We start from the raw sequence: 26737 nt of genomic DNA, 5'->3' as shown, positions 1-26737 counted from the left end.
ATAAAAGTTAACATTATTGAGGCAGGCTCTTGCTATGTAGTCCCAGCTGGCCTTAAACAGAAGACCCTCCTGCCTCAGTGTTAGGATTCTTCACCACTCCAGCTACATGACTGCACATTCGCACTTCAGGGTCTTGCGTCTTACATCATCAAAGTGTTCTGGTGACTACGTATGCTCCTTAAAAGCCAGAGCAGACCCCACCCTCTCTCTCTGCTCTCTGCTGTCTCTCTACTCCGCTCTGCTTCCCCTACACACACCATCTTTTCTCTCTCCAGGCCTGGCTCTCCTCTTTCCCCTCCCCCTGCTTTTTCCTCCTAATAAAGCTCTGAAAACTAACACTGTGTTCTGTCGTGACCGTGACTTTTCCATGTGGTAACCGTCACCGTGGGCCACAACCAGCGAGGTTTATCATCCTTTCACTCAGTCTAATTGCTTGACACAGACATATGCCACCATACCCAGACTCAAGTAATTTTTTAAAACCCTGTATATTTGCTTTTTGGTGTTTATTTACCCATTTGGGTTCCTTTTTTCTGGGGTAGTGGCCATGTTCATTTCACAAGCTAACATGAGGCTGAGGCCAGTAAGATGAATTTGATCCCTAGGACCCATGTATTGAAATGAGAGAACTGACTCACACAAGCTGTGCTTTGACCTGAAAACACACACATAAATAAATGTAATCAAAGGCTTAAGCTAAGATGATGTAAAGGGACCTTGTGTACATTTGAAGAGGTTGTCAGCTGAGACACACAGTGGGTAAAGGCTATAGTGGGCATGTGGCTAAGGATGAGAGCAGCCTTTCTGTCTGAATATCTTACTCCTAGGAATTGTGAGGGATTCCATATCAGCCTCTGGCTTTTGGAACAAGCTGGAGTATATGCCTTGGACAATGGTTGTACACTTTGTAATAGAGTAACCCAAAATAATGTATCAAAGTTAGGCAGGGATTTGTAAAACTTAAAGAAAAAGGCTGATGTTACTCAGGATTTGTGGGTGCACTATAGAGAAAGATAGTGTTCTACCACTTGTTGCTTTTGAATCTCACAGAATAATTCAGAATGAAATACTAACAAGAAGACAATACAACCTAGCCAGAGTAGTGCACACCTATGATTCCAGAGCTGGGAGGTAGAGGCAGGAAGATCAGAAACTCAGGATCATGTATATGGAGTTCCAGGCCAACCAGGGCTGCATGAAGTACTGTCTTGAGAATCCAACACTACCCCACCCTCTGCCATCGCTACCACACACACAAAGACGGGCAACTTTATTTTGAAGTCAAGTGTGGTGATATTGTGTTTCCAAAAATATTGTGCACCCTACTAAACTTATCTGGGGTCAGAGAACAGAACAGCCACTAGATACAGAGGCTAGAAAATGGCGGCACTCACGCCTTTAATCCTATCACTTGGGAGGCAGAGATCCATTCGGATCTCTGTGAGTTTAAAGCCACACTGGAAACAGCCATGCATAGTGATTCATGCCTTTAATCCCAAGAAGTGAGCCTTTAATCCCAGGGAGTGATGGTAGAAAGCAGAAAGCTATATAAGGTGTGAAGACCAGAAACTAGAAGCTTTTGGCTGGTTAAGCTTTCAGGCTTTTGAGCAGCAGTTCAGCTGAGATCTATTTGGATGAGGACTCAGAGGCTTCCAGTCTGAGGAAACAGGATCAGCTGAGGAACTGTTGAGGTGAGGAAGCTGTGGCTTGTTCTGCTTCTCTTATCTTCCAACATTCACCTCAATACCTGTCCAGGTTTGTTTTTTATTAATAAGAACTTTTAAGATTCGTGCTACTGTCAAGAGCTGAGTAAAAACTGGCTTTGCGAGGCTGGAGAGATGGCTCAGCGGTTAAGAACACTGGCTGTTCTTCCAGAGGTCCTGAGTTCAATTCCCAGCAACCACATGGTGGCTCACAACCATCTGTAACAAGATCTGCTGCCCTCTTCTGGCCTGCAAGCATGCATGTAGGCAGAACACTATATAAATAATAAATAAATCTTAAAAAAAAAAAAAACCAAACTGGCTTTGCTGATTCTGGACTGAGTCCCATCCACAGAGTGTGAGACAATGAAGGTTGTAGGTCATGGGGAAGGCTCCCTTCAGAGAGAAAAATACTGTTTTGCATGCAAGAAGAGGCAGAGGCTGAGTTCACTTAAGTTGCTACAATAATCTAGATATCGGAGAAAGGTTGGGGAAATCATGGAGCTCCGTTGATCTGGTGCTTGCCAGCATTTGGAAAACTTTGGCTTCAGTCCCTCTCACTGAATAAATATGATGTGGTGGTAATTGGATGTGGTGGTAATTGGATGTGGTGGTAATTGGATGTGGTGGCAACTGCGGAGTTCAAGAGGTGCGGGCGGGAGGGTAAGAAGTTCAAGGTCACCCTCAGCTACATTGAGTGCCAGGCTAATATGGACTATGTGGACTCTTGTCTCAAAAAAACAAAACAAACCACTCACCTCAAATCAAAAAAGATAATTGTAGTAGCTCCAGGCTACCTCAGACAGTGACCCAACCCAGAAAGGGTCAAGGGAGTGAGGAAGAGAACTAAGAAGGGCTGGATGGCGTCCTGGAGGCCAAGTCTTCAGCAGAGGCCGCTGGATCCAGAATACAGCCTCGAAGTTGCTGGAGGCACAGAAGCCGGTCAGACCAGCAGAAGTTCAGGAAACGACCTTAGGATGCATTTAGGAGCTGCCCTCCCTGCCGTCCCCGCACCCCTGCCCTTCCCCTCTCCCTGCACCCCTGCCCTCCCTCCTGTCCCTGTACCCCTGCCCTCCCTCCTGTCCCTGCACCCCTGCCCTCCCTTCTGTCCCTGCACCCCTGCCCTCCTGTCCCTGCACCCCTGCCTTCCCTCCCGTCCCTGCACCCCTGCCCTCCCTCCCGTCCCTGCACCCCTGCCCTTCCCCTGTCCCTGCACCCCTGCCCTCCCTCCTGTCCCTGCACCCCTGCCCTCCCTTCTGTCCCTGCACCCCTGCCTTCCCTCCAGTTCTTTCTCTGCTATACTCTCCCCTTGAGTAGTTTGGTCTCTTGTATATTCTTTTTGTTTTCAATTTAAAAATATTTTAGATGTTTCTAACATTTCTGAAATAAACACACTAAGAAAATTAAATCGGGGAGGTTTTTTGCATGTTGGTGGACTGGAGCTCAGAGATCCGGTCGCCTCTGCCTTCTGGCAAGCACCATGTCCATGCAGAGATGCCCATGGAGGCCAGAGGGCTTCAGGTCCCCTGGAGTGGGGTCACAGGCAGCCCTGAGCAGCCCGTTGTGGGTGCTGGGAACCAAACCCTGGGAACCAAACCAAACAGGGTGGTGAGTACTTCCTGAGGACTGCTCATCTCTCCAGGCTCTCACTGTGTTAACTCTCTGTGGTCCTGGCTCAGCTGGAACTTTCCTCCTCCTGCCTCAGGCCGGCACCCTGAGTTTCATTTCCCTTATGCTAACAGTGTATCATTAACCCTTTTCCTGAAGACATTTACTCTATTCCTTCATTTCCTCTTGGTGGTGGCATTTACAACTTTTTCCCAGGGACTAGGAAAAGCAATCTAGACTGTTTTTCTTTCATTTTGGTTTAGACCTAAGTGTGAGATTTCCAAATGGAACATTAACACCAACCCAATAATCTCCCCACCCCCACCCCACACCCCACCCCCACCCCCACTCATATAGTCCAAAGTGTTCTCGGACAGGCGGAGGTACCATCAGCTGGATAGTTTCTGCTTGCAGTACTTTAACAACTGTTTGGTTTGCTGTGGGACTTGAACCCAGGGCCTTATACAAGTTCATGCTCCACCATTGAACATCCTCAATGCTAATATCTACACTCATCTCTTCACCCAACTGAAGCAGGTCACACAGGCTGGAGCAGACCCAACCTCCTCAGACCAGCACCCTTTATGGAATTATTCTTACTTTGCTTCATTTGTTTGGTTTTGAAACAGGGTCTGAGGAAGCCCAGGCTGGTCTCTAACTCAGTGTGTATTGGGGTGTATCAGGGATGGCCTTGAACTCCTGATCCTCTTGCTTCCAAGTGCCAGACTTACAGGTTTGATCCACCGTGAATTAAAATGTTTTCCTGGGCATGGTGTCACACACCTTTGATCCCAGCATTTAGGAGGTGGAGGCAGAGACAGGCAGATCTTTGTGAATTCCAGGACAGCCTGGTCTACATAGTGAGTTTCAGTATAGCCATGGTTATGTAGAAAGACCGTCTCCAAACAACAACAATAATAATAGTAAAAATGTTTTATTTGGTTGTCGTTGCTTTTAACAACTCTTTGTGATGTCATGTTTAGCGTCTTGAAACATCATTTACAAATGAGAAGCCCTACATATGCACTCCTGCAGATCCAAAGCAAACCCAGCAGGGTCTGGGAGTAGGATTTTCTCTACAAGACCCTACTTCAACACAACAACCAGCTCGATACACCGATGAGTATTGCGCACAGGCATCCCTCTGATGCAATTGCCATCGGATGAGGTCCCTGGACGCTCACACTGACTTGTGCTCAGCAGATGCTGACTGTGGGGAAATCAGAGCATATGATGATCGCTAGCAAAGAGCACAGATGTGGGAGAACAGAGGTACAAAGATGGCTTTTACCAAACCTGAAGGGAGAAAGATGTACCTGAAATTAATACCAAACTCAGTTCAGACCATTATAAATGGCGACGGAAGCTCCAGCTGTATGCTTCCAAGTCACAGGAAAGCTTCACACAGTGCACCTGGCTTCTTTTCACCCTTCTCACTAACTGCCCACAGCACATCCTGTCAAGGTGGCTGTCAGAGCGTCCTTGGTGTCCTTGCAAACCGCTCCCATAAGCAAGATACACTGCCAAGTATGTGCAGCTACCCAGAAGATGGGGCTAAGGCAGGAATGACCACTTGAGCCCGTGAGTTTAAGGCCAGTGTGGGCAACATCATGTGACTGTTGTCTGGTGAGATGATGGCTCAGCAGATAAAGTCACCTGCCTCCAAGCCTGAGGTCATGAGTTCAGTCCCCAGGAACCGCATGGTAGAACAAGAAAACTGAAAGTTGACCTCTGACCTCCACACACATGCTATGCACATGCTCATTCCCAATAAATTAATGTAAGTTAAAAAAAAATAGAGAAATACTGTGTAGTGGTGAGAAGGAGAAAGAGGCAGGGGAGAAGGAAGGCTGAATGCCTTTGATTGCAGCGCCTTGATAGCCATTCAGTGGCATGTAAATCACTGTGAGAAACTTCCAGGATGCTTTGCCTGGTGTTATCAACATTATTGAGGCCCAAGGACCAGTAAGTAACAGAGGATCAAGGCTAACAGGACCCTCTCCACCATACCAAGCATGGTGGATGCTGGCCATGTATTTACTGACTCCATTTCCCTTTTCTCTAGGTTACCAGCCGGACTCCATTTTTCAGCATGCTTGCAGTTGGGTAGGGTCCATAGGATTTAGGTCTTGGTCTCCAGGGCTCACCACGAAGTCATCTGGGATTCACAAGACAGAAGCACCATGGGCCCATGCAGACCGAATGGAGCACATACTCCCCGGCCTGACACATTGCCTTTGAATGACACAGGATGACTCATTGGCTTCCTATTGAGTTAAATCACCAGTATTTGGAGGTTAATGTATCACAAGAATGAGAGTTTCCCACTAATGTGCTCAGGAATTCCCTCTCTGTGGTTTTAAGTAACACCCCAATGAAACAGTTACTTTGAATCACTCCCCGGGAAAGCTGCTTCCCTGTCAAGATTGGTGTTCTGGTTTCCCTTAGGTGGCTGTGAGGAGACACCTTGATCAAAAGCAACCTGAGAGCGGAAGGGGTTTTACATCAGTGTAGAGCTCCAGGTTACGTCCATCACTGGGGGGACATTAAGGCAGAAGCTCGAAGCAGCTAGTCACGTAACACCCACAGTCAAGAGCAGAAAGAAGAAATTCACCTTTGCTTGCTCAGTCTCACGTTAGTTAGCTTTCTTTACTTTGACACACTTCAGGGCCCAGCCTAGAGAGCCATGCGGCCCACAGTGGCCTGGGCCTTCCTCCATTTTTAACAGCCAAGACAGTCTCCCAAGCTCACAGGCCAACCCGGTCTAGATAATTCCTCAACTGAAGCTCTTCTGGGGTGGTTCTAGGCTGTGTCCAGCGAACAGTTAAAACTAACCAGCACAGATGGGTATCCATGAAAGAGTGGAAAGACACTGGACCCACAGGGGTGGTCACACTGAGGTAAAGCACTTTATAACGACATGCTGGCTGAACTGATTTGAGACAATTCTATTTGAGCGGTAGTGAGTGACCAAGGAAGCCGGGTTCACGGCATAGATGTTTCTATGAAAGAGGTAGAATGTGTTTTCTAAAAAACAAAAAACAAAAACAAAAAGATAGGGTTTCTCTCTGTAACAGCCCTGGCTGTCCTGGAACTCACTCTGTAAACCAGGCTGGCCTTGAACACACAGAGATCCACCTGCCTCTGCCTCCCAAGTGCTGGGATTAAAGGTGTGCAACACCACCGCCCGGCTTTCAAAAATATTTTAAACAGACATACAAAGACATACTAAATGGCCAATTAGCAATAAGAAGAGGCTTGACATCTTTGGTCAGTAAGAATGCAAACCAAAATCCCCATGAGATAGCCCTTCCAAACACTAGGCTAGCAACAGGCCCTGGAGGGGTGCAGGGAAATTGGAACGCTTTCCATCACTGGTGGTCTTGTAGACTGATGTCACCGCTATGGATAACAGATAGACAGTTCCCAAACAGACTGACCGAAGGACCCAGCTGTTTCACTCCTGTATATATACCCCAAAGGATTAAAAACAGGGATTCAAACACATGCTTGTGACGGGCGTAGTGGTACACACCTATCATCCCAGGACTTGGGCAATTCCAGCTTTTTAAATTGTGGGTTCCAACCCCAGAAGTGATCATGAAATTGAATGTAGGGATTGCACAAAATTTGGCTGTGAGAAAGGGTTTCTGATTGTGCACTGACCAAAAATTAATTCAAAATCAAATGTATGATGAATCCAGCCCTCACTCCCATGGCATCCCACGATACTGATACTTGGTTCTGAACACTCAGAGTGGGCTCTTAGCCCTGTACACACCATCATGCCACAAAACACTAGCATCTGAAGTCTGACTTGAGACAACTGCATGTTGTGAATTGTGGGGTTATACTAGATGCTCTTACAGAAACACCATGGTTTAATCACAGAAACAAAGACTTTTAGTATTTTCCCATCATCATCACTTAAATATTGAGTCAGTATATATATATATATTTTTATTGTATTGTGTTAGAATGCTTCTTTGTTTTGTTTGTGCTTTTGGTTTTTTGGTTTTTTTCCAAGACAGGGTTTCTCTGTGTAGCCCTACTGTCCTGGAACTTGCTCTGTGACCGGGCTGGCCTCGAACTCAGAGATCCACCTGCCTCTGCCTCCTAGGTGCTGGGATTAAAGATGTGCACTACCACCACCTGGCTAGAATGTTTGATTTTTTTAAAAAATTGATGTTTGAGTTGCTGACTTGGGTTTTATTTAAAACAACAAGACAAAACAAAGTCAAACAAAACAAAACAAAACCCATAATGCTGGAGAGATGACTCGTGGCTAAGAGCACTTGCTGCTCTTACAGAGGACCCAGGTTCAGTCCCCACCACTTATGCGGCAGCTCACAACCATCTGTAACTCCAGTGCCAGGGGATCCAACACTGTCTTTTAACTGCTACAGGCACCAAGCATGTACATGACACACATGCAGGCAAAACACTCATACACATGAAATAAAACAAATACATTTTTTAAAAAAATGTTTTAAATCATTAAATGGATTTAGGCTTGGGATTAGGCCCACAGTTTCTGAAGTGTCCACAAACATACTTCTGTCATTCTGTGCTATATTAACATAAAGCAGCTTCCTCTGCATTGACAATTATAAAATCAAGATGTCCTTCAACTCTGATGTTCTGTGTCCTGCGGTACCAAAATATTCAGGCCAGATTTAATTCTTCATGTAAAAATAAACAAGCACATCCATCTCTGTAGTATGCAAATTTGCTTCCATCATTAATAAATGGTAGCATTATATGCATAGCAAAGAAATCATTTAAAATAATTTTACTGGGACCTGGAGAGACAGTTCAGTGGTTAAGGGTACTTGCTCTTCCAAATGACCTGAGTTAATTAAGCTCATAAAGGTGTCAGGTGGCTCATAAAGTCCTATAACTCTGGCTCCAGCATATTCGATACCCTCTTCTAGCCACCGAGGAAAAGCATGCATTCTCACACTCCCACACAAAAATATCTTTTTAAAAAGTAGAATTAAAAAAAATTCATTTATGATTAGTTATCAGCAAATGGTTGCTTTGTATGTATGTTTCCATAGGGACATGGAAAAATTTGGGGACCAGAAAGGGGTCACAATCAGAAAGAGTTTAAGGAGCCTTGGGGAGGTGAATGCTGAAGGATCAAGAGTTCAAAATCATCCCTGACCCTGAAACCCCTTCTCCAGAAACCGAAGAGGCCATTTACTAAGTACGTCTGGTGTGCAAGTCCATCGTGAGGAAGAAGTAAATTCAGAGAAGTAGTTGAATGTGAACAGTCGCCAGATTCTGTAACAAGGAGCCACTGGGGAGTGAACGGATCACTCATTTATCAGCTGACACTCTGTGTCCGTCCCTTCACATGGTTCGCTCTGTGATCAGTGAGTTTTAGCTGGATTTGAAGAACTCCTAGTGTGTGGGTTTCCTAGGACTACCTACGCTGTGTACATCTGGGCCTTAGCAGGTCCTCCTGGGAACAGTGACAACAGGACAATACTGTGGAGACGAGCCTGTCAGAGAGCTGAGGTCAGGACATGGTCACTCCCTCTTCCTCTCCAGAACTCTTGAACTCCTGCTTCGGGTCTTCCATACCTGTCACCAGGAACCCGAAAGAGGGGAAAGAACAGTGCGCTTAGACACTGAGGTGACAGTGTCTCTGCCCCACTGCCAGCTTTAGCCACCAGTGATGTCCCGTCCCCTCTTCTGAAACTCAGTGTGCAGGGCCGGCCAGCTTGGCTGGCGCTCTCGGACACCTGCAACCCTCTGCTGTCTGTCTTCTCCTAGCCCGTCTCCATCCTCCCTCTTCCCAGCAGACAGATCACCAAGGATCTAGTTTCCCTGTGCAACCCTCCTCCAACTCACCTCTGCCAACCTCCACAGGCCAAACTGGGTCTCTTCACAGGTTCTTGATGGGGCTTTGATCTCAAAACTAGTCAAGAAGCCCGAGGCATGCAGTGCTGAAAGGCAGGGCAGGAGGGGAGACACCGACACTCTAACACCCCAGGTCCAGGTTTGACATTGCCTCGCTCGCTCTCGGGCAAGGTCTGGGCCCCTCAGCGGCACTCCAGCTCGCCTCCCTCGGCTGCATTTCTCCGTGTGTCGGTTAGCTTTCCTTCCCTTCTCGAAGGGTGTCTCGATCACTCCAGGGGCCAGCTGAACACTGGTTCTTGGAGGTCCTCCACAGCTCTTCTCCTTTCCTGAGCCACACAGATGTAAAGCCTGTCTCTTGCTAACCACAGTGGATTGTCCTCCAACCAAGATGAGCCCCTCCTCCAGCCTGCTCAGAAAGAAATGAAGAAGTGTCCGAATTAGGGCCCAGCTGCACAAAGCTGTGAGACCTGCAGCTCTGTGACTCAGTTATCCCAGTTGTCACAGGGTATCGGGGTTCTGTCTTGAGCCTTTCTCAGGGGCAGGAGGCATTACACAGGTCCAACTGCTTGGCATGACTGAGAACTGTTACTTCCTGACCAGAAAGCAGAGGTCTGGTGGCTGCTTTGAAAAGTCAAAGCCTTTGATACTGTCGAGGATGAAGACGAAGGCCATAGGGTACAGGTACACACACACACACACACACACACACACACACACACACACCATGACTCTGCTCCTCCCTGGCAGCCCCGCCCTCTTACTTCATCAGCACCCCACCTCCCTTACACTCAGGGTGCCCCACCCGCCCGCCCTGGCTCCTAACCCACCCTTCTTCGGCTGACGGAGCCCTGAGGGAGCAGGTGTCCTCACGAGCGCCAAGATGCAGCCATGGCTCTGGCTGGTCTTCAGTGTGAAGCTGGCAGGTAAGACCCAGAGTGGGCAAGCACAAGCCTGCCCTAGAGCAGAGACCATAGACCTGGCAGACTCTGCAGCAGGAGGAACAGACAGGAGCCAGGCTGTGGGGACAGGGCAGGCTGGTGGGGGAAGAAGATTCTGCCCAGGAGCTCATTTTCCAGAAGCCTAGGGCAGAAGCCACCACTGCCCCACAGCCTTAACTAGAAGGGGAGAGAGGAAAGGAAGAAGAAATAAAAGAGGAGAGAGAAACTGAAGGGAAACATAGCTGCTTAGGGGTTCACAGGGATGTGCCCCGTGCAGTTAGTTCTCGGAGGCCCAGGCCCGCCCAGGCCCGGGTCTGTAGACACACTCTTAGTACGTCTGGGCAATTGCTTCTAGTAAACTGGACACACGTTGCTGTACCTGGCTCAGGGACAACTATGGTGAGGTACTCACTATATGACCCCCTCACTCTCCAGTGTCCTGTGCAGTCAGGGTCCTGCGCAGCATGGCACCCCCAAGAAGCAGCATTAGGCACTGCAGATGGGATATTGGGGCTGGCACAGACGTGTGGCCTAAAGTCTGTCATTGTGACCAGACCCAGCGAGTGTGCTTTTTAGGGAGAGACTCCTCGAATCTCCACTGGCCTGGCACCACCTGAAGCCCCAAACTGATTACAGAGTTGAGGGAGACAGGGCTCGGCAGCCGCTGCCTCTGACCAGATTAGTTCAACTACATCGCAAAGGGGACGGAGGCAGGCCTAGTCCAAGCCACTAACACTACTGCTGATCACTCTAGAAATGCCAGGTCCCTCTGAAAATGGAATCCGGGGCTACCAAACAGATCGAATGAGACCATGTGTGACTTGAAGCCTGGCTGTGCGTGTCCTCTGGGCTCTTTGGAAGGGCTCCTGCCATCTGTGGAGCTGTGGCCCTATTTTGTGTGCAGCTTTCAATTCTGAGGCTCTGAGTTCATTCACCCAAGTCCTATGACCTCGGTTTGGGTGTGAGCCCGCTCCACACAGGCTGTGTGACCCTGAGTATACCTTTCCCTTGAGCTGTTTGCTCCCGGGTAAAATGAGTCTCTCCCCCATAGGATTTGGTGAGGATCAAATCAGACAACACACGCACTGTGCCTGACACACTGCAATGAAGACTGGCATAATCACTTCACATTAGCTTCCCCAAAGAGGCCAGTGACCTGAGGCAATAAAAATGGCTGCCACGGCCCAGAAGTGGTAGCCTGATCCTCAGGGGAAGGGAGATGTAGTGGCAACTGAGCCCCAGGGAAATATTCATTCTCTCCACGGGAGTGGAAGCTCAGAGTGGTCCGAGGGTGGACTCCGGGTTTAGTTCACCACCTCAGTCCTAGAGAAGGCCGTGATGGGGCCGTAAGACCTGAGCCACAATTATAGGCAGTGAGCTCACCATTAACTCAAGCAGCTGGTTCTCCCGGGCTCACACACCCTCCGGTCCCTGGCCAGCCAGCCCTGTTGTTCTCTGTGTTATGTCTTGGCCATGGCCCTCTGCTCTGAGCCAAAGGAAAAGGCTTTCTGGGTCAAACTGGGTTTGTTAGAACCCGTGTGGTCCTGGATGTGAAAGAAACTTAGTCTGACCCTCCTTGAGACTTGACTTGGTGCCTAGAACATCCCCTGAGACCTTAGATCTGCCAGCAGAGTTTACCTGTGTGACGTTTCACACAGGCACCTCACTGTCCGCAGAGGCTGCCCGGTGTGAGAGTTTTCACTGTTCACATACGATTGCACTTCTCTTTTTCTCCCTGAAATTCACAATGTGGCTCAAGCTGGCCTCACACTCAAAGCAATCCTTCTGCCTCAGCTTCTCAAGTGTTAGGATTCTAAGTGTGCCCCACCATACCTGCCTTCCTTCCTTTCTTTTCTTTCCAACCCTCTGCAGCAAGCAGGACAATAGCGCCCAGCCCAGCCAAGCTGCCCTTCTTTCACAGGAGACCACGAACTTGGTGACTTCTGAGGCCCCACAGCTGGTACAGGGCAAAGGCGGTGTGCATGGCCATGCCTGCTCCTCCTTCTGCCTGGCTGTTCTTCTCATCTAAGACACATAAACTCTCAACCTTGCTTCTGTAATGACTGCTCTGCCCTGAGGGGCAAGAAGTCCGTGACAGGTCCATTGTGGGGATTGGAGAGTAACGACCTACTAGGGTCAGCTCCTTGAACTAGGTCCAGACATCTCTCACTGCCCAAAGGAGCCTTGCCCTGGACCTAAGACTCCAAATTCCTCTCCCAGTTTGCTCCAGGTCTCTTTCAGCCGCTTGGCACTACCAAAGGCCTGTCTCTACAGAGCCACAGCCAGGTGAGGCGGGCAGCTAGCTTTGGCTTTCGACATTGGCTCTTTGGATTTGAATCCCTGTGAGACTCCGAACAAGCTAATTTATTGCCGGTGTTTTCTCATCTGGGGAAGGGGGGGATAAACACCCTGGAGCCAGAGTGAGACTTGGTTAAATTGACGTATGCCAAGGGCCACAGGTGGAAGAGTAGATTGTCGGCCAGTGCCTCAGTAAAGGCAAGCACAGCGAATCCTGCCCTGCAGTCAATGTTTGTGAGTTCAAAGACATCGCCTGCTGTTAACACTCTAGCAGATGCTCCCGTTTGCCTCCCAGACAAACTCTTGTGATTCTGAGGCCCCCTGCTGTGCGCAGCCATGTGTACTAATGGTTTCTGCTCCTTCTGTTTCTAGAGGTTGAACTCAGGAGGTCAGGTTTGGTGGTACACACCTTTAGCTGCTGAGCTATCTCACAAGCCCTCCCCCTACTCTCTCATTTTAAAGACAAGTTCTGATGTAGCCCAGGCTATCATTGAACTCACTATGTAACTAAACTTGAAGTTCTGATCCTTCTGCTGCAACCCACAGAGAGCCGAGATTACATGTGTATAACAACAGCCTGGTTTACTTCTTCTGGTTTCTTGTAGCTCTCTGGAGCAGCTCTGCCCTCCTTCAGACCCCTAAGTCCCTGACAGTTCTAACCAACCAATCGGCAAAAGTGTACTGTGAAGCTAAAAGTCTCCCTAAGACCACACTCATCCACTGGCTGAGACAGCGCCAGGGAACCGCCAAGGAGAGGCGCTTTGAGTTCCTGGCTTCCTGGAACCCTTCCAAAGGAACCTATATGTATGGTGAAGGGGTGAAGAAGGAAAACATAATCATGTTTTCGGATATAACCCGGTACATACTTGATCTCAAGAGTGTGAAGCTGGAGGACAGTGGCACCTACTTCTGCATGATGATCGGGAGCCCCAGCCTGATCTTTGGGACAGGGACGGAGCTGAACGTGGGTAAGCATGGTTTCAAGGCTATGAAGGAGCACACACACACACACACACACACACACACACACACACAGACACACACACACACTGGGTACAGGGGCTGCCTGTTCTCAGTGAGCCCCACTCTGCACCCATGACTAATCACGCCATCTCTAAAACTAATAGAAATGCACATTGAGAGTTACCCAGGCCAAGGACCTTTGAGGATGGCATGTAGCTGTGCCCCTTAATGCGGCCAACTACCCAGCAGACGGAGTATTCTACTCCCACTTTGGATGGGAAGCCGATGAGGTGAAAACAGGTCAGTCAAAGGTGGGCGCTTGTGATTTGACACAGCAGTATCCCTGCCCTGACTACAATCTCAGGAACCCTGAGTGTACCTACACACTCTCACTGCCTGGGCACACTCTCTCTCTCTCTCTCTCTCTCTCTCTCTCTCTCTGTCTCTGTCTCTGTCTCTCTCTCTCTCAGCATTCTTTGTGGGGTTCTATGGCTCAAATCCACACTTGGAGCTTCAGGGGATAAAGAAACTGGACCCCAGGCCCAGCCAGGCTAGCAATCCATCACGCGCCTTTCCCTTCCCCCTGCCTCAGTTCCCAAACCTGGACAAGGCAGCTGCTGGCTGCCTCTAGTTCTCGGAAGCTGCAGTTTCATTAATATGCAGAAGTACCTTGCAAATCATAGACATGATTTTCCGTTTTCTAAGAGGCACCTAAGTAGGAAGAAAGAAGTGAAATGAGTTTCACAATGCGTTTTATTGAACCCAGTTGATCAAAACAGGTAACTTATTTTTCATTCATGGCATTTGGTACATATTTTATGTGTGCAGTGGATCTCTGTTCAGACTAGCCACCCTGGACAGGAAGGATTCATCTCTTGGGGTGGAAAGCAATCCTCGGAGATTCTCTCAGGCCTGTGGTTGGCTGTAGCTCTTTCTCCAGCTCAAGCCAGGACTGGGCTTCTCACTGGTTTGCTTCCCACTCACCTAGGGGCTGTGAGTCACAAGGGCACCCCAGCCACCCCCAGAAGTTAGGCCACTCGGCCTTAGGAGGCACAGAGACAGTTGGGGACAAGGCCAGAGTTACAATGTAAACCAACAAGGACAATAAAAACAGAGCGAGGTCCCCATGGCCTCTCTAGTCTCCGGTCTAACATGGTGGCAGGGAGAGGGGAGAGTAAGGTCGGGTTTATTTACTTTTTACTTTTGTTTCTATGAGCCCCATGCCTTCCCAGTGCCTCGGGGTCTGAGAAAGGTGGATGTGCAATAAGAACTGGTGATTTTTCCATCTCTACCTATCCTGGCTTTCCATGTTTCCAAGTCCTGGGTGCTGCCCAGCAACCCAGGGTCCTCAGTGTCTTCCCAGGGACAAGGACATCCGGAGCCTGAGCCTACCTGCTGGGCTGGAGGGTCCAAATGTTTTGGAGGAGAAGTGTGTGTAGTGTAGAGAGTGTTGGGGAAAACAGACCTTGTTCGGGCCCTCAAGAACACTAGGGGTTCCAAGAACCTGTCCCTGTCCAAAAAAAAAAAAAGAGAGAGACAGAGAGGTCAAACCCATGGACCGGGAGGAACTGAGGAGATCTGACTCAGAGTGAGATGAAACGAAAACAGAGCAACCTTCCCTTGTCCCCATCCCCTCCCACCAGACTCAGGATGCTGTGCCAGCCAAGGCCTGGAGGCTACTGCTAGCTTCCTCCCCCGGGCTCACCACTGAGCAGCTGGGAGACTCCTGCTTCTTTCAGTGTGAGCTGAGGCAAATGGACCTAGTTTCGGAGTCATGAGTGCTAAAGGACTTAACACCCAGTGGGTCTAGACTCTCGGCCCTTGTCACTGCTAATCGCTGCTAATCGCTGTCACTTCACAACATCTCCTTGGCTCCAATGGTCAAAAGCCTTGCAGTGACCTAATGTGGTTAATGTTTTGTCAGAGATGGTACCGGAAATGGTCTTCTGGTTCTTCCTAGCCCGTCTCCTATGCTAAGGGTGGATGGTCTCGTAGTCCACACCTCAGAACCTCCCTGCTCAGTGCACTGGTCCCACTGTCCACTTCTACCTCTCTCCCAACTCCTCAGCTTGAGATACTGAATCAAAACTGAGGAGAGGAGGGGCCATCCAGGAAAGGGAGGAGGGTCTAGAGTCCCAGCTTGTAGCTTATCCACCTCTCCCAACTGGTGATGCTCTGTAGGGCGGGACAACCATCTCCTTTCCACCAGCTTAGGGGCTGGCAAGGAGGCTCAGAGATTGGTCATGCCAAAGGACCAAGGGGTCTTCTTGGTTTTGTTTTGTTTTGTTTTGTTTTGTTTTTGTGACAGGATCTCTTTACATAGCACTGACTGCCCAGGTACTCATGTAGACTAGGTGAGCCTCCTCAGACTTACAGAGGTTTACCTGCCTCTGTCTCTCAAGTGTTAGGATTAAAGGTGTGTTCTACCATGCCTGGCTGGACCAAGGACCTCAACCCAAGGTCTTCTGCCAAGCGTAGTCATGCCTACTGCATCTTTTGCTAGGTATGCCATGCTCTTGATTCTCACGACAAAGTAGAAACCACCGTCCTTTTTGTTTTTCAAGACAGGGTTTCTCTGTGTAGTTCTGGCTGTCCTGGAACTCACTTTGTAGACCAGGCTGGCCTCAAGCTCAGAGAGATCTGCCTGCCTTTGCCTCCCTAGTTTTGGGAGTAAAGGCATGTGCCACCACTGCCCAGCAGAAGTCATCTTACTGCGGATGGGAAGCTGAGGAACAGACGACTTAGCCCAGGCTACACAGTTGTTAATGATGGCACAAGACTCTGTTCATTTCTGGTGGCTCCATAGCCTCCCTCCAGTACACCAGGCTATCCCCACCCACTGGCTCTCCATTCATCTGAGTGAGAACTGAGAACTCAGTGCCTGGAAGAAAGGTGCACAGTCTGCCTGTGAGTCTTGCTGCTTACCTGGCTGAGATATGGCTCTTTCTTCCTTCTGTAGTTGATGCCTTTCCTACCACTGCCCCGACCACCAAGAAGACCATCCTCAAGAAGAAGAAACAGTGCCCATCCCCCAACCCAAAGGCCCAGAAGGGTGAGTTTCCCATCATTGCACCCACAGAACAAACCACAGCTCCTTACTTTCCCTTCCTCCCTGGTACAAACTCTTGCCGAGTCTTTGACCCGTAGCCTATATCTCTAGCCCCAAGCTGGGCCAACAAAAGGGACACTGAGTATGACAGCAGGTCACAGTCCAGTGAGGCCACACCCACAAATCATCACAGAACAAGACGTTAAGGAAGATACAGCCACCCAAACCCTGCAAACAGGTGCTCGAAGCAGCACAACTCACCATAGCCAGAAAAGTGGGCACACCCCAGATGTTCCGCACCTCATGCATAGGCTAACCAAACAGGATACAGGCAATACAAAGGCACATAAAGAATGCAGTGCTGGGCTCACAGGATGGCTCAGAAAGTAGCGACCCTTGCTGCCAAGCCTGGCTGTCTTCGGTTCACGAGAACCACGTGGTACAAAGAGAAAATGGAATCCTGCGAGGCATTCTTTAACTTCCACATGTGTGCCACGGCCCACACCGTATACTAGTCAATAGATAAATGTAATTAAAAAAAAAGAATTAAGTACCGTCTGGGTGTGGCAGTCCATGCCTATAGTCCTAACACTCAGGAGACTGAGGCAAGAAACAGGTTCAAGGTAAGCTATGTAGAGAAGCCCCAAGAAAGAAAGAAAGCCGGGCGTTGGTGGTGCACACCTTTAATCCCAGCACTCTGGAGGCAGAGGCAGGTGGATCTCTGTGAGTTCAAGGCCAGCCTGGTCTCCAAAGCCAGTTCTAGGAAAGGCACAAAGATACACAGAGAAACCCTGAAGAAAGAAAGAAAGAAAGAAGGAAGGAAGGAAGGAAGGAAGGAAGGAAGGAAGGAAGGAAGGAAGAGCGAGCCCAGATGCAGTGGCACATATCTGTAATCCCAGCACTCAGAAGGTAGAAGCAAAAAGATCAGGAGTTTAAAGTTATCCTCAACTATTTGTCACTTGAGGCTAGCCTGGGCTATGTAAGACCCTGTCTCAATGCCCCTCACTCAAATAATGTACTGTTACATGATTAAATTAGAATGAATCTTGAAAATGCACAGTGAAAGGTTAGTTATAAAAAACAAAATGCAAAAAACGAAAAACCCACACATTTTAGCCAGGTGGGGTATCCCACGCCTCTAATCCCAGCACTCAGAGGCAGAGGCAGGTGGATCTCTATGAGTTCAAGGCCAGTCTGGTCTACAAAAGCAAGTTCCAGGTCAGTCAGGGCAACACAGTGAACCCTGTCTTGACAACATCGCAGACCCTATATTGTGTGGCTCCATAGACGTGAGATGTCCATGGCTCTGAGGGTCACAGAAACAGAAGTAGAGGAAAGGCGGCCTGTAGGTGGGCACTGGGGAGCAATGAGAAGTCTTAACCAGTACAGAGGGGTTTTGTTTTGTTCTGTTTTTCTGGAACTCTCAAAATGTCCCAAAGTTAGACGATGTGGTGGCTTCACCTCTCTAGGAAGACTCTAAAAACCATTGAGTGTATGCTTCTAGTTTTCACTGAGGCATGGTTTTCCTGTGTAGATCCAGGCTGCCTGGAACTAACTTTAACCCAGGCTGACCTCAAATCCTTCTGCCGAAGGCTCACAGGTTTTGGGATTATAGACATGTACACCTGCTCAAAACTGTGTAGTTTAAACAGGTGGAGTTTCTGGTTCGCAAATCATATCACAGTCAAGCTGTCAACAAACAAACATTCCCAGGCCAAGGGCCGGCACTTGACTCCTTCCCAGTCTAACAGAGAACATAACTCAAAGGGTAGGGTTCCGACAAGACAAGCTGATTTGTGAACGCCAGGCGTCTGGGCTGGAGTAGGCTCATGCGCACCTTTGAGCCTTATGCTCAAATGTGTTTCTGGAAACTTACTGACTTCCACCCCCAAAAGTTTCTGGTGACCAACAGAGTCCCATCTGCTGTTGCCCGGAGACCAAACCACACCCCAGGACTGCTGGGTGTAGACTGAGCTGCTTCACTGCAGCATACAAAGGCCCCAGAGGAGGTGCTCGCTGCAGGGTAGGGGCTGCCTCCTGAGGTCACCAGGAGGCTTGGTGCCTTATGCCTGTAATCCCAGCACCTGGAAGGGTGAGGCCAAGCAATCAGGAGTTCGAGACCATCCTCAGCTACAATGCAAGTTTGAGACCAATCTGGGTTCTATGAGACCCCTGTCTCCAACAAATCAAAACACTAGTCAAAAAAGAAAACCCAAATTTTCTAACAGAAAGACTTTCTGTTATGAATATGAATATGAAAGGGAAGACAGAGTGACTCCATTTTTATAACATCTTATGCCCCGAAAACTTGATTAAAAGGATTGAGGGACAGGCAACAAAAATACAAACCCCACAAAACACAGTCCCTGCTGGCCCAGTTTTTCAGAAGGCTGAGGCAGGGGGATCAGGTGAGAGGAGGAGGAGGAGTAGTCTGAGCAACGTAGTGAGATCCTGTCTCAAAAATGAGTAAGTCAGGCATGATGGCTTTTTACCTGTGATCTCAGCACTCAAGAGAATGAGGCAGGAGGCTCATCATCAGTGTAAGTCAGAGGCTAGCCTGGACTACATAGTAAATTCTAGGCCAGGCTGATCTACAGAATGAGAACCTGTTTATAAATAAATCTAACACACACACACACACACACACACACACACACGCACACGCACACACACACGCACACACACATACACACAGAAATGGGAAGAGAGAAGGGAGAGAGGGGGCAAAAAAGAAGAGTAAGAGGGAGGGAAGGAAGGAGGGAGGAAGTAAGAAAGGAGAGAGAGAGAGAGAGAGAGAGAGCAATCAGTTGGCATAAATAACCATGGTCCCCCAGCTGCAGCAGCATCCCTGGCTTCCATTTCAATGTGGCCACTCCAGGGAGCCTCCTTTGCCCCTGCCACCTCCTCTGCTGCTCTGCACTAGTCCACTACCTGGGAAATTACAGACGGACGTGTAACTGGCATGTTATCCATCAGCTCCCCTCCCTTGAACCTCCCCAACCGGGTGAGCCATAATCCATTTGTCAAGCTGTGCAAGTCTCTCTCTCCATCAGGACTCTGCCAGCTGAGCTAGATCCCCAGTCCAGGCCTTGGTTTCTGAAAACTACAAAGTGAGAGGGAACGATAAAACAACTCCTTGCCTTCTGTCCTCGAAAGCTGAAGCTTCCAGTTAGTTCTCTCCCTGGTGCACCTAGCCGAAAGTCTCTTCCTCCCTCATGCGGAGGGCTTTCTAGACTTCTCCACCAAGAGCCCAAGCCTGCACTCTGATCTTTCACCCGTGGGGCTTGGGCTCTGCACCCCAGCCCTTCAGGGGGATCAACTATGAGGCTGATCTGAGACCAGAACGTGTTGAAGAAGGATCTAGAACATCAAGGATACAAGCCCTGCAGCTTAGATAGCATGCAAAAGCTAGACAAGTGAACAGATGTCCAAATCACAGAAGAACAGTCGTGCAATCGGCTGACGAAAGCAAATAGGCTGAAGCCCACACAGAATCGGGACTGAAGTAAACTCAGTCATTCTCCCTCTCTCCCGTGAAGACACACTGGACTGTCAAAAGCTAAAGCGCCATCCACAAGGGCCGGGGGTAAGGTGCACCGCTGGGTGGGCGTGAAAACGAAGACACCTGACAGTCTACTACAACCCAAATGGACAGAGTCTGTGGTTCAGTAGTCCCTGTTTTCAGCTTCTGCCTCAGGAAGGCACCTGCAGACACAAATGTGCCAGAATGTTCTCTGCGAGGCTGATCATAAGAGTAAAACACAGGAAACAGCTAAGATTCCCGCTGATGGCTAAGTAAACAATGGTGCGCCCACAGGACCACCTGTGACTCTGCTGGGGCAGAGCGTGTGTCGGCAAGATTAAAGGATGAGGAGGAACACATTCACAGGGAAAAATGAACACGGTACACCCCACTGAGCTGAAAAGGAGAAGGCTAAGCGGCCGAGGATGTAGCTCAGTTGGTAGAGTGCTTACCTAGCATGCACAAAGTGCTGGGTTCAATCTCTAGCCTGTCAGATATGGTCGTAATGGCCCGTAAGTGTAATCCCAGCACTTGAGAGATGGAGACAGGAGGATCAAAAGTTCAAGATCATCCTTGGTCACAGTGAGTTAGAGACCAGCCTGGGATACAGGAAATCTTATCTTTAAAAATAAAAACACGAAGACAGCAGCTAGGGAGAGGACTTTTCGGGTTAGCATGCTTGCTGTGAAAGCATGAGGCCCTGGGTTTAGATCACCAGCACCCACATAAAAAGCTGGAGGACGCAGAGACAGGAGAACCTCTGGGGCTTGCCAGCCCCCAGTCTAGTGCCAGGCTTAGTGAGAGACTCTGTCTCAGGGGAAAGAGGTAGAAGTGAGAGGGCCAGACACCAGCCAGCCCCCTCTGGTCTCCACACCCACACACATGTGCACACACCCCGAATGCACATTCACATACGCGTATATGAACAAACAGTGAAATTTGCACATACCCGTGAAAACTGTGTGTTTAGACGAAAGGGTAAGATTACAAAATTATCCGTTTTAGTCTGTGAGTATTCTGACCAGGTGTAAACTACAGTGAAAATATAGCCATCTATTTTTTTGTGAAATTCAAATTTTTTTAAATGAATAGTAACATTTTATTATTAGGCATGAGATGTACATCTATTTCCTTTGAACATAAACAACTCCCAAGTTTTATTAACACATTAAAAATATAGATGTAACTTGACATTTTCCGTATGAAATTACCTGTGATAATTAAAGTGAATTTTAAAATCAACCAGAAGGAAGTATGCTAAAATACATCCAATGGTGCTGCCTCTTGGAAGGGGAGTCAGACAGAGCTCCATGAGTTCCAGGCCAGCCAGGGCTACAAACTGATGGCTGCGTAGTGAGATGCTGTGTCAAAAACCAACAACAACAAGCCCACCAGTGAGACACCCTGGGAGGAGGGGCTGCTCCCTGCCTGTGTCTGAATCAGTGCTGAGTACATGCCATGTGTCACGTGTGTCTTTTTCAGGCCTGACGTGTGGGCTCGTTACCCTCAGCCTGCTGGTGGCCTCCATCCTGGTTCTGCTGGTATCCCTGAGTGTGGCCATCCATTTTCACTGTGAGTTGATGCTTACAGGACAGTGTGGGGCCCCCATTTTGCTACCTAAAGTGCAGCTAGGCATACTTTCTTCACTAGGGCAGTAGAGTAGACGGTAAATTTGCCCCAACAAACCTTATGGCTCTGCAAGTGACCCTTTCTGTCTTTGAGGGACTTTGGGGGAGCGCAGGGACTTGAACCCAAGGCACGTTGGATGCGCTGTACCACAGAGACATACCACCCCACAGACCCAGGAGGCCAACGTGAGACTCAGGCTGTGTCTGCAGTCAGATAAACCCTAGGTTTGAGCCCAGTGACGTTGGCGTCAGTGGGGTTCAACTGTTGCACCCAAGCACAGACCTCTGCCTACCTACCAGGGCTGCTGTCTGTGATGGGCCCATGTGCTGGGTAGATGGGGGCTTGTGGGCAGTAGAGATGAAAGCCCAGTGCCCAAAAGAGCTCACCTGTGGCCTTTGAATGGTGTTCCTAGAAGTGTGTGTGTGTGTGTGTGTGTGTGTGTGTGTGTGTGTCCTCACACTCCTGCTCCATGGCTGCTGCTCTCAGCTCCTCCATCCCACAGGCCCTGCAGGCACTGGCCTCATAAAATGGACAGGAAAGCAGAGGAGAGACCAGACTACCCGTGGTCCCTCTGTTTGTTCACCTCTGCCACCGTGAGCACGTCACTTTTCCACCCTGGGCATCTATGATGGGAAGAGAGAAGCGTCAGGGACACCAGCCAGACCAGAGGCTCTTAACTTTTCCAAGGTCGCAGATCCCTGTGAATTTCTGACGGTCGTGGGCCCCATCCCCAGCGAGCTGCAGCTGAGGGCCTGAGTATTTTGATATACTGCTGTCTTCACACACAAGTCTGTGTGTACCTCATTCCAAGAACCCCAGTGGCCAGGCTGAGCCTGGTGCACACACCTGCAATCCCAGTGCTTGGAATGGAAAGGCAGAAGGATTAGGAGTTCAAGGCCAGCCTTGACTACATAGTGAATTTGAGATTTGAGGCCAGCCTGGGCCACCTAAGATCCTGTCTCAAAAACAAATACAAAGTATTCTGTGGACGTGAACACAACACACTTCTCTTTCCATCCTGCATCCCGGTAGGAGTGCGCACGCGCTACTTTGGATGCCTCTGAGCTCTGGCGCCTGGCCGGCTGCAAAAGGCAATGACATTTATTGTGTGTTTATTGAGATTTGAACCTACGGCCTTGTGTCCCACCACTGTGCTGCCTGCCCTCCGGTCCCCAAGAAAGCTTGTTTAAGGGAGAACTGGAGCAGATGAACTTCATTAAAACTCTGGCACTATCTACATGGCTTTTAGGCAAGTTATTTGACAACTCATACGCTCTGTGCCTCAGTTTCCACACGTGTAAGATGGACATAGTGGTAGTAGGATCTAGTAGCATGCATGAAGGCGGTTAAAAATGTGGACTAAATGATTTTTAAATATTTTCAAGACAGGGTTTCTCTGTGTAGCTTTGTGACTTTCCTGGAGTTGGAGACCAGGCTGGCCTCTGAACTCACAGAGATCCGCCTGCCTCTGTCTCCCAAGTGCTGGGATTAAAGGCGTGTGCCACCGCCGACCGGCCGATTTTTAAATATTTTAAACCTATATAAGCAAGCAACAACAAGTGTGAAATATGAGGAATTGGGGGCCCACCCTAGCACCCCAGATGAAGTCGTGGGTGTTGGTTAACCCCGGCGTCTTCCTCTTGGGCTCCGAGGCGTGATGCTAGTGACCTGCCACCCAGCGCTGACTTGCCTTTCTCTGCTCTTTCAGGCCTGCGCAGGAAAGCCCGAATTCGCTTCATGAAACAGTAAGTGCTGTTCTCCAAAAAAGCCAGAATGGGGGGGGGGGTTTCCTGAGGGTGTGGATGACTTGACAGAGTGCTTGCCTAGCATGCTCAAAGTCCTGGGTTCAAACCCCAGCACCGTGTGAACCAAGTATAGTGGTTCACTCCCAGCACTAGGAGGCAGATTGGAAGTTCAAAGTCAGTGGGGGTGGGGAGTTGGGGAGGTTGGGGGGGGGGGGGGGGGGGGGTAGAGCACGCCTGTAATCCCAGAACTTGGGAGGCAGAGGCAGGCAAATCTCTGAGTTCCTGGCCAGCCTGGTCTACAAAGTGAGTTCCAAGGCAGCCAGGGCCACACAGAGAAACCCTGTCTTGAAAAGAAAAAAAAAGAAAGAAGCTCAAAGTCATTCCCTGCTATATAGTACCAGACCAGCCTGGGGTTACAAATCCTATCTTGGAAATAATTAACCAGCTACATAAATTTGAAAACACATGAAAAAAGGTCATGTATTTTTACCTGTCAAACTTTAGCAGGAGTCAGAGGCTTGTACAAGACAGAGGCTGTGGTTGCTCCCTGACTTCAGGTCTAGGATCCCATCCTCAGGCTCAGACAGTGTTCTTGGATTTGATTTGTTGTTGTTTTGAGACAGGGTCTCCCCTATTCCTTGCTGGTCCTGAACTTGCTGTTTGCTAAGGCTGACCTTTAACTCCTGATCTTCCTATCTCCACCTCCTGAATGCCGGGAAGGCACACATACCACCATGCTGGGCTTGGTGCCCACAGGGAAATGATCTACCAGTTGAGCCCCAGCCCGCAACCCTTGGCTTTGATGCTTTCCTTCAGCACAGCTGTTTCACATCTGCCAGCCGTACGCATCAGTTTGATCCTCAGAACATCTAAACACACACACACACACACACACACACACACACACACACACACACACACACACGTTTGAAGAAAGAAAGGACCATGTCTCCAAATGGAAGAGAGCAATAGAGCCTTGTGCTCAAGGGAGAGAGAGACAGGGGTACATCTGAATTGGCAGTCAGCATCTTTACCCACTGAACAATCTCTCCAGTCTGATATATTTTATAGGCCATTTGCAATTATAGCTTAGGTGGTGAGCAAGTTCTGATGGTGAGATGGTTCTGCAAGTTCTGGGCTGGAATTAGAAACCACCTTCACCTAAAAGATGAGAATCGTAACTTGAGAGCTTCTAAGATTCGAGAGAGTTTGGGGGGCCAAAGCCTCCCCTTGTGGCCTTTGTAGAGAGCCAGCCTCATCCTGGCGCTCCCTGTTTGTCCCACCATGTCTTTTCATTTTCACCCGCTCCCCAGTGACCTGATAATGCCATTTTTGAAGAAACTAGTGATGGGATGCTGAGATATGGCATCCAAGAGTTCTGTGGACCAGTGAGGCAGAGAGCGTGCACAGCGTGTGTGTGTGTGTGTGTGTGTGTGTGTGTGTGTGTGTGTGTGTGTGTGTGTGTGTGTGTGTGTTTGGGGGGTCCTGAGCCCCCTTCCTTGCTTGGGGCAGCTCTACTCACATCTATGATTTGTTTTTACATTTGCTTATAAGATGTGCTGATTGGCAAGGTTGCAAACAGCTGTAATGCCGACCCTTAAGAGATGAAGCAAAAGGATCAGGAGTCCAAGATCGCAGCCAGTTTGTCTCAAAAAGAAAAAAGTAATGTAGCCAGGCTTGGCAGTGCGTACCTTTAATCTTGGCACTTGGGGGACAGAGGCAGAGACAGGCAGATCTCTGTGAGTTTGAGACCAGCCCGGACCACATATCGAGATCCAAGAATATGTAAAGAGACCCTGTTTCAAAACACCAAAAAGAAAATGAACAAAAAATGTTTGCAGATTTATTTACTTGAGGGTGTGTGTGTGTGTGTGTGTGTGTGTGTGTGTGTGTGTGTGTGTGTACAAAGGCCAGCCTTGAACTCATCTTAAGCCCCTGATCCTGTGCAGTTGGGTTGTGGCTTCTGAGCCTTTAAACCCCCTTCTGGTTTTGCTGTTATGGTCAGGTATGGACACACAGCACCTGGGCCTCACAGATCAGCTATTAGCAAACTCAAGCTGCAGTTTGAGGCAGGTCTTTTATTTTCATAGTGCATCCTCACACCAACGGCCCATTGCCTCTGGCCTCCTGTGCGCACTTGTGAATCAGCTCATCTTAGAAAGGGCTTCAAGAAGCAACATCATTCAAAGCCAGGGGCTTTTAACATTTTTTTAAAAATGTTTCTTTATTATGTTTGTACATGTGCACTCTGGCAGGTGAGAACGCCTGGTACTGGATATTGAACAAGCACCTTCACCACAGCTATCCTACTGGCCCCACAGAGTGGTTTTGAGCTATATTTGTGTGTGTTATTTTGTTCTAGTTTGGTTTTCTTTGTTTTTTTGGGGGGGGGGATTTTTTTTTTTTCAAGACAGGGTTTCTCTGCATAGTTTTGGAGCCTGTCCTGGATCTCACTCTGTAGCCCAGGCTGGCCTCAAACTTACAGAGATCCACCTGGCTCTGCCTCTGGAGTGCTGAGATAAAGGCGTGTGTCACCACCGCCCGGCATTTTTGGCCTTTTAATCCTTTTAATGACAGAGATGGGCCCTAAAAGAAAATCCTAACATAAAGCTCTCAGCCCCAGGCGCACCTGCTTCCTCCTGCATCTGCCATTTGCTTCTGCTACAGAAATGCAGTGTCACGAGCCTGAAAAGGTGTCTTACAACTTGCTGTTGCTTGCCAGGTTTCACAAATGATCAGTGCCCACAACATTGATATCCTGCCACCAAAGGATCGTGACAGCGCTCAGTCAAAAGCACGATCTGGACAAATGAGGGAAGGGTTCATTCAACGGTGGAGACTCCACTGCCTTGCCGAAGCCTCCTGCTTTGAACTACTGCAAGCTCTGTCTATGGACCTCATGCATCAGAACCGCTTGATGGTTCACCCGGAGTCTCACAGAGAAGGCCCTGGCATCCAGAGTCACTCACAGAGTGTGCTGAAGAACCACGAACTCCCACTGTGACACCCCTGTGGTTCTTGTACCCTTCTTGGACTGGACCTTGGATGGTGGCCTTTCAGCCATCTTTGTAAGTTGCTTGGTAGGGCAGCATTTTGGGCTCTTTGGCCTCTCATGGGAGAGAGCTGGGGACCAACCCCGGGTCTTTCCAGAGAAGACTGCCCATCTTTATAGGGAGAAGCCAGTTTGTGAACAAGGCAGCTTCCTGCAAACAGCTGCTGGGCTCCGCAGCCATCTTGGTCTCTCAGGGCTTCCCGGGGGTCAGAAGACACACTTCTACTTCATCTCGTAGTAGGAAATTCTTAAGTTTCACTTCTTCTCTCTCACGGCTTGGATATTTCTCCTCTTACTCTCTGGCGTTTTTATGAAAATGTCATGGCTCTAACAATAAAGTCCTGTGTTAAAGATGCAAGTG

General features: G+C 49.0%; 1 protein-coding gene across 1 annotated transcript; it reads left to right on the top strand.

The window, feature by feature from the left end:
* The first annotated feature begins 10044 nt into the window (after positions 1-10044).
* Cd8b (CD8b molecule) lies at positions 10045-26371 on the top strand. Its single transcript, XM_036182888.1, has 6 exons — positions 10045-10102; positions 13021-13383; positions 16338-16430; positions 21433-21522; positions 23288-23324; positions 26047-26371. The coding sequence occupies exons 1-6, from the start codon at positions 10060-10062 to the stop codon at positions 26057-26059; spliced, it is 639 nt and encodes a 212-aa protein (XP_036038781.1). The 5' UTR covers positions 10045-10059; the 3' UTR covers positions 26060-26371.
* Positions 26372-26737: the final 366 nt, after the last annotated feature.

This window comes from Onychomys torridus, chromosome 3 (assembly GCF_903995425.1).
Source record: "Onychomys torridus chromosome 3, mOncTor1.1, whole genome shotgun sequence".
Classification (NCBI taxonomy): Eukaryota; Metazoa; Chordata; class Mammalia; order Rodentia; family Cricetidae; genus Onychomys; species Onychomys torridus.
The sequence above is the reverse complement of the archived record's forward strand: the minus strand, read 5'-3'. Positions and strand labels throughout refer to the sequence as shown.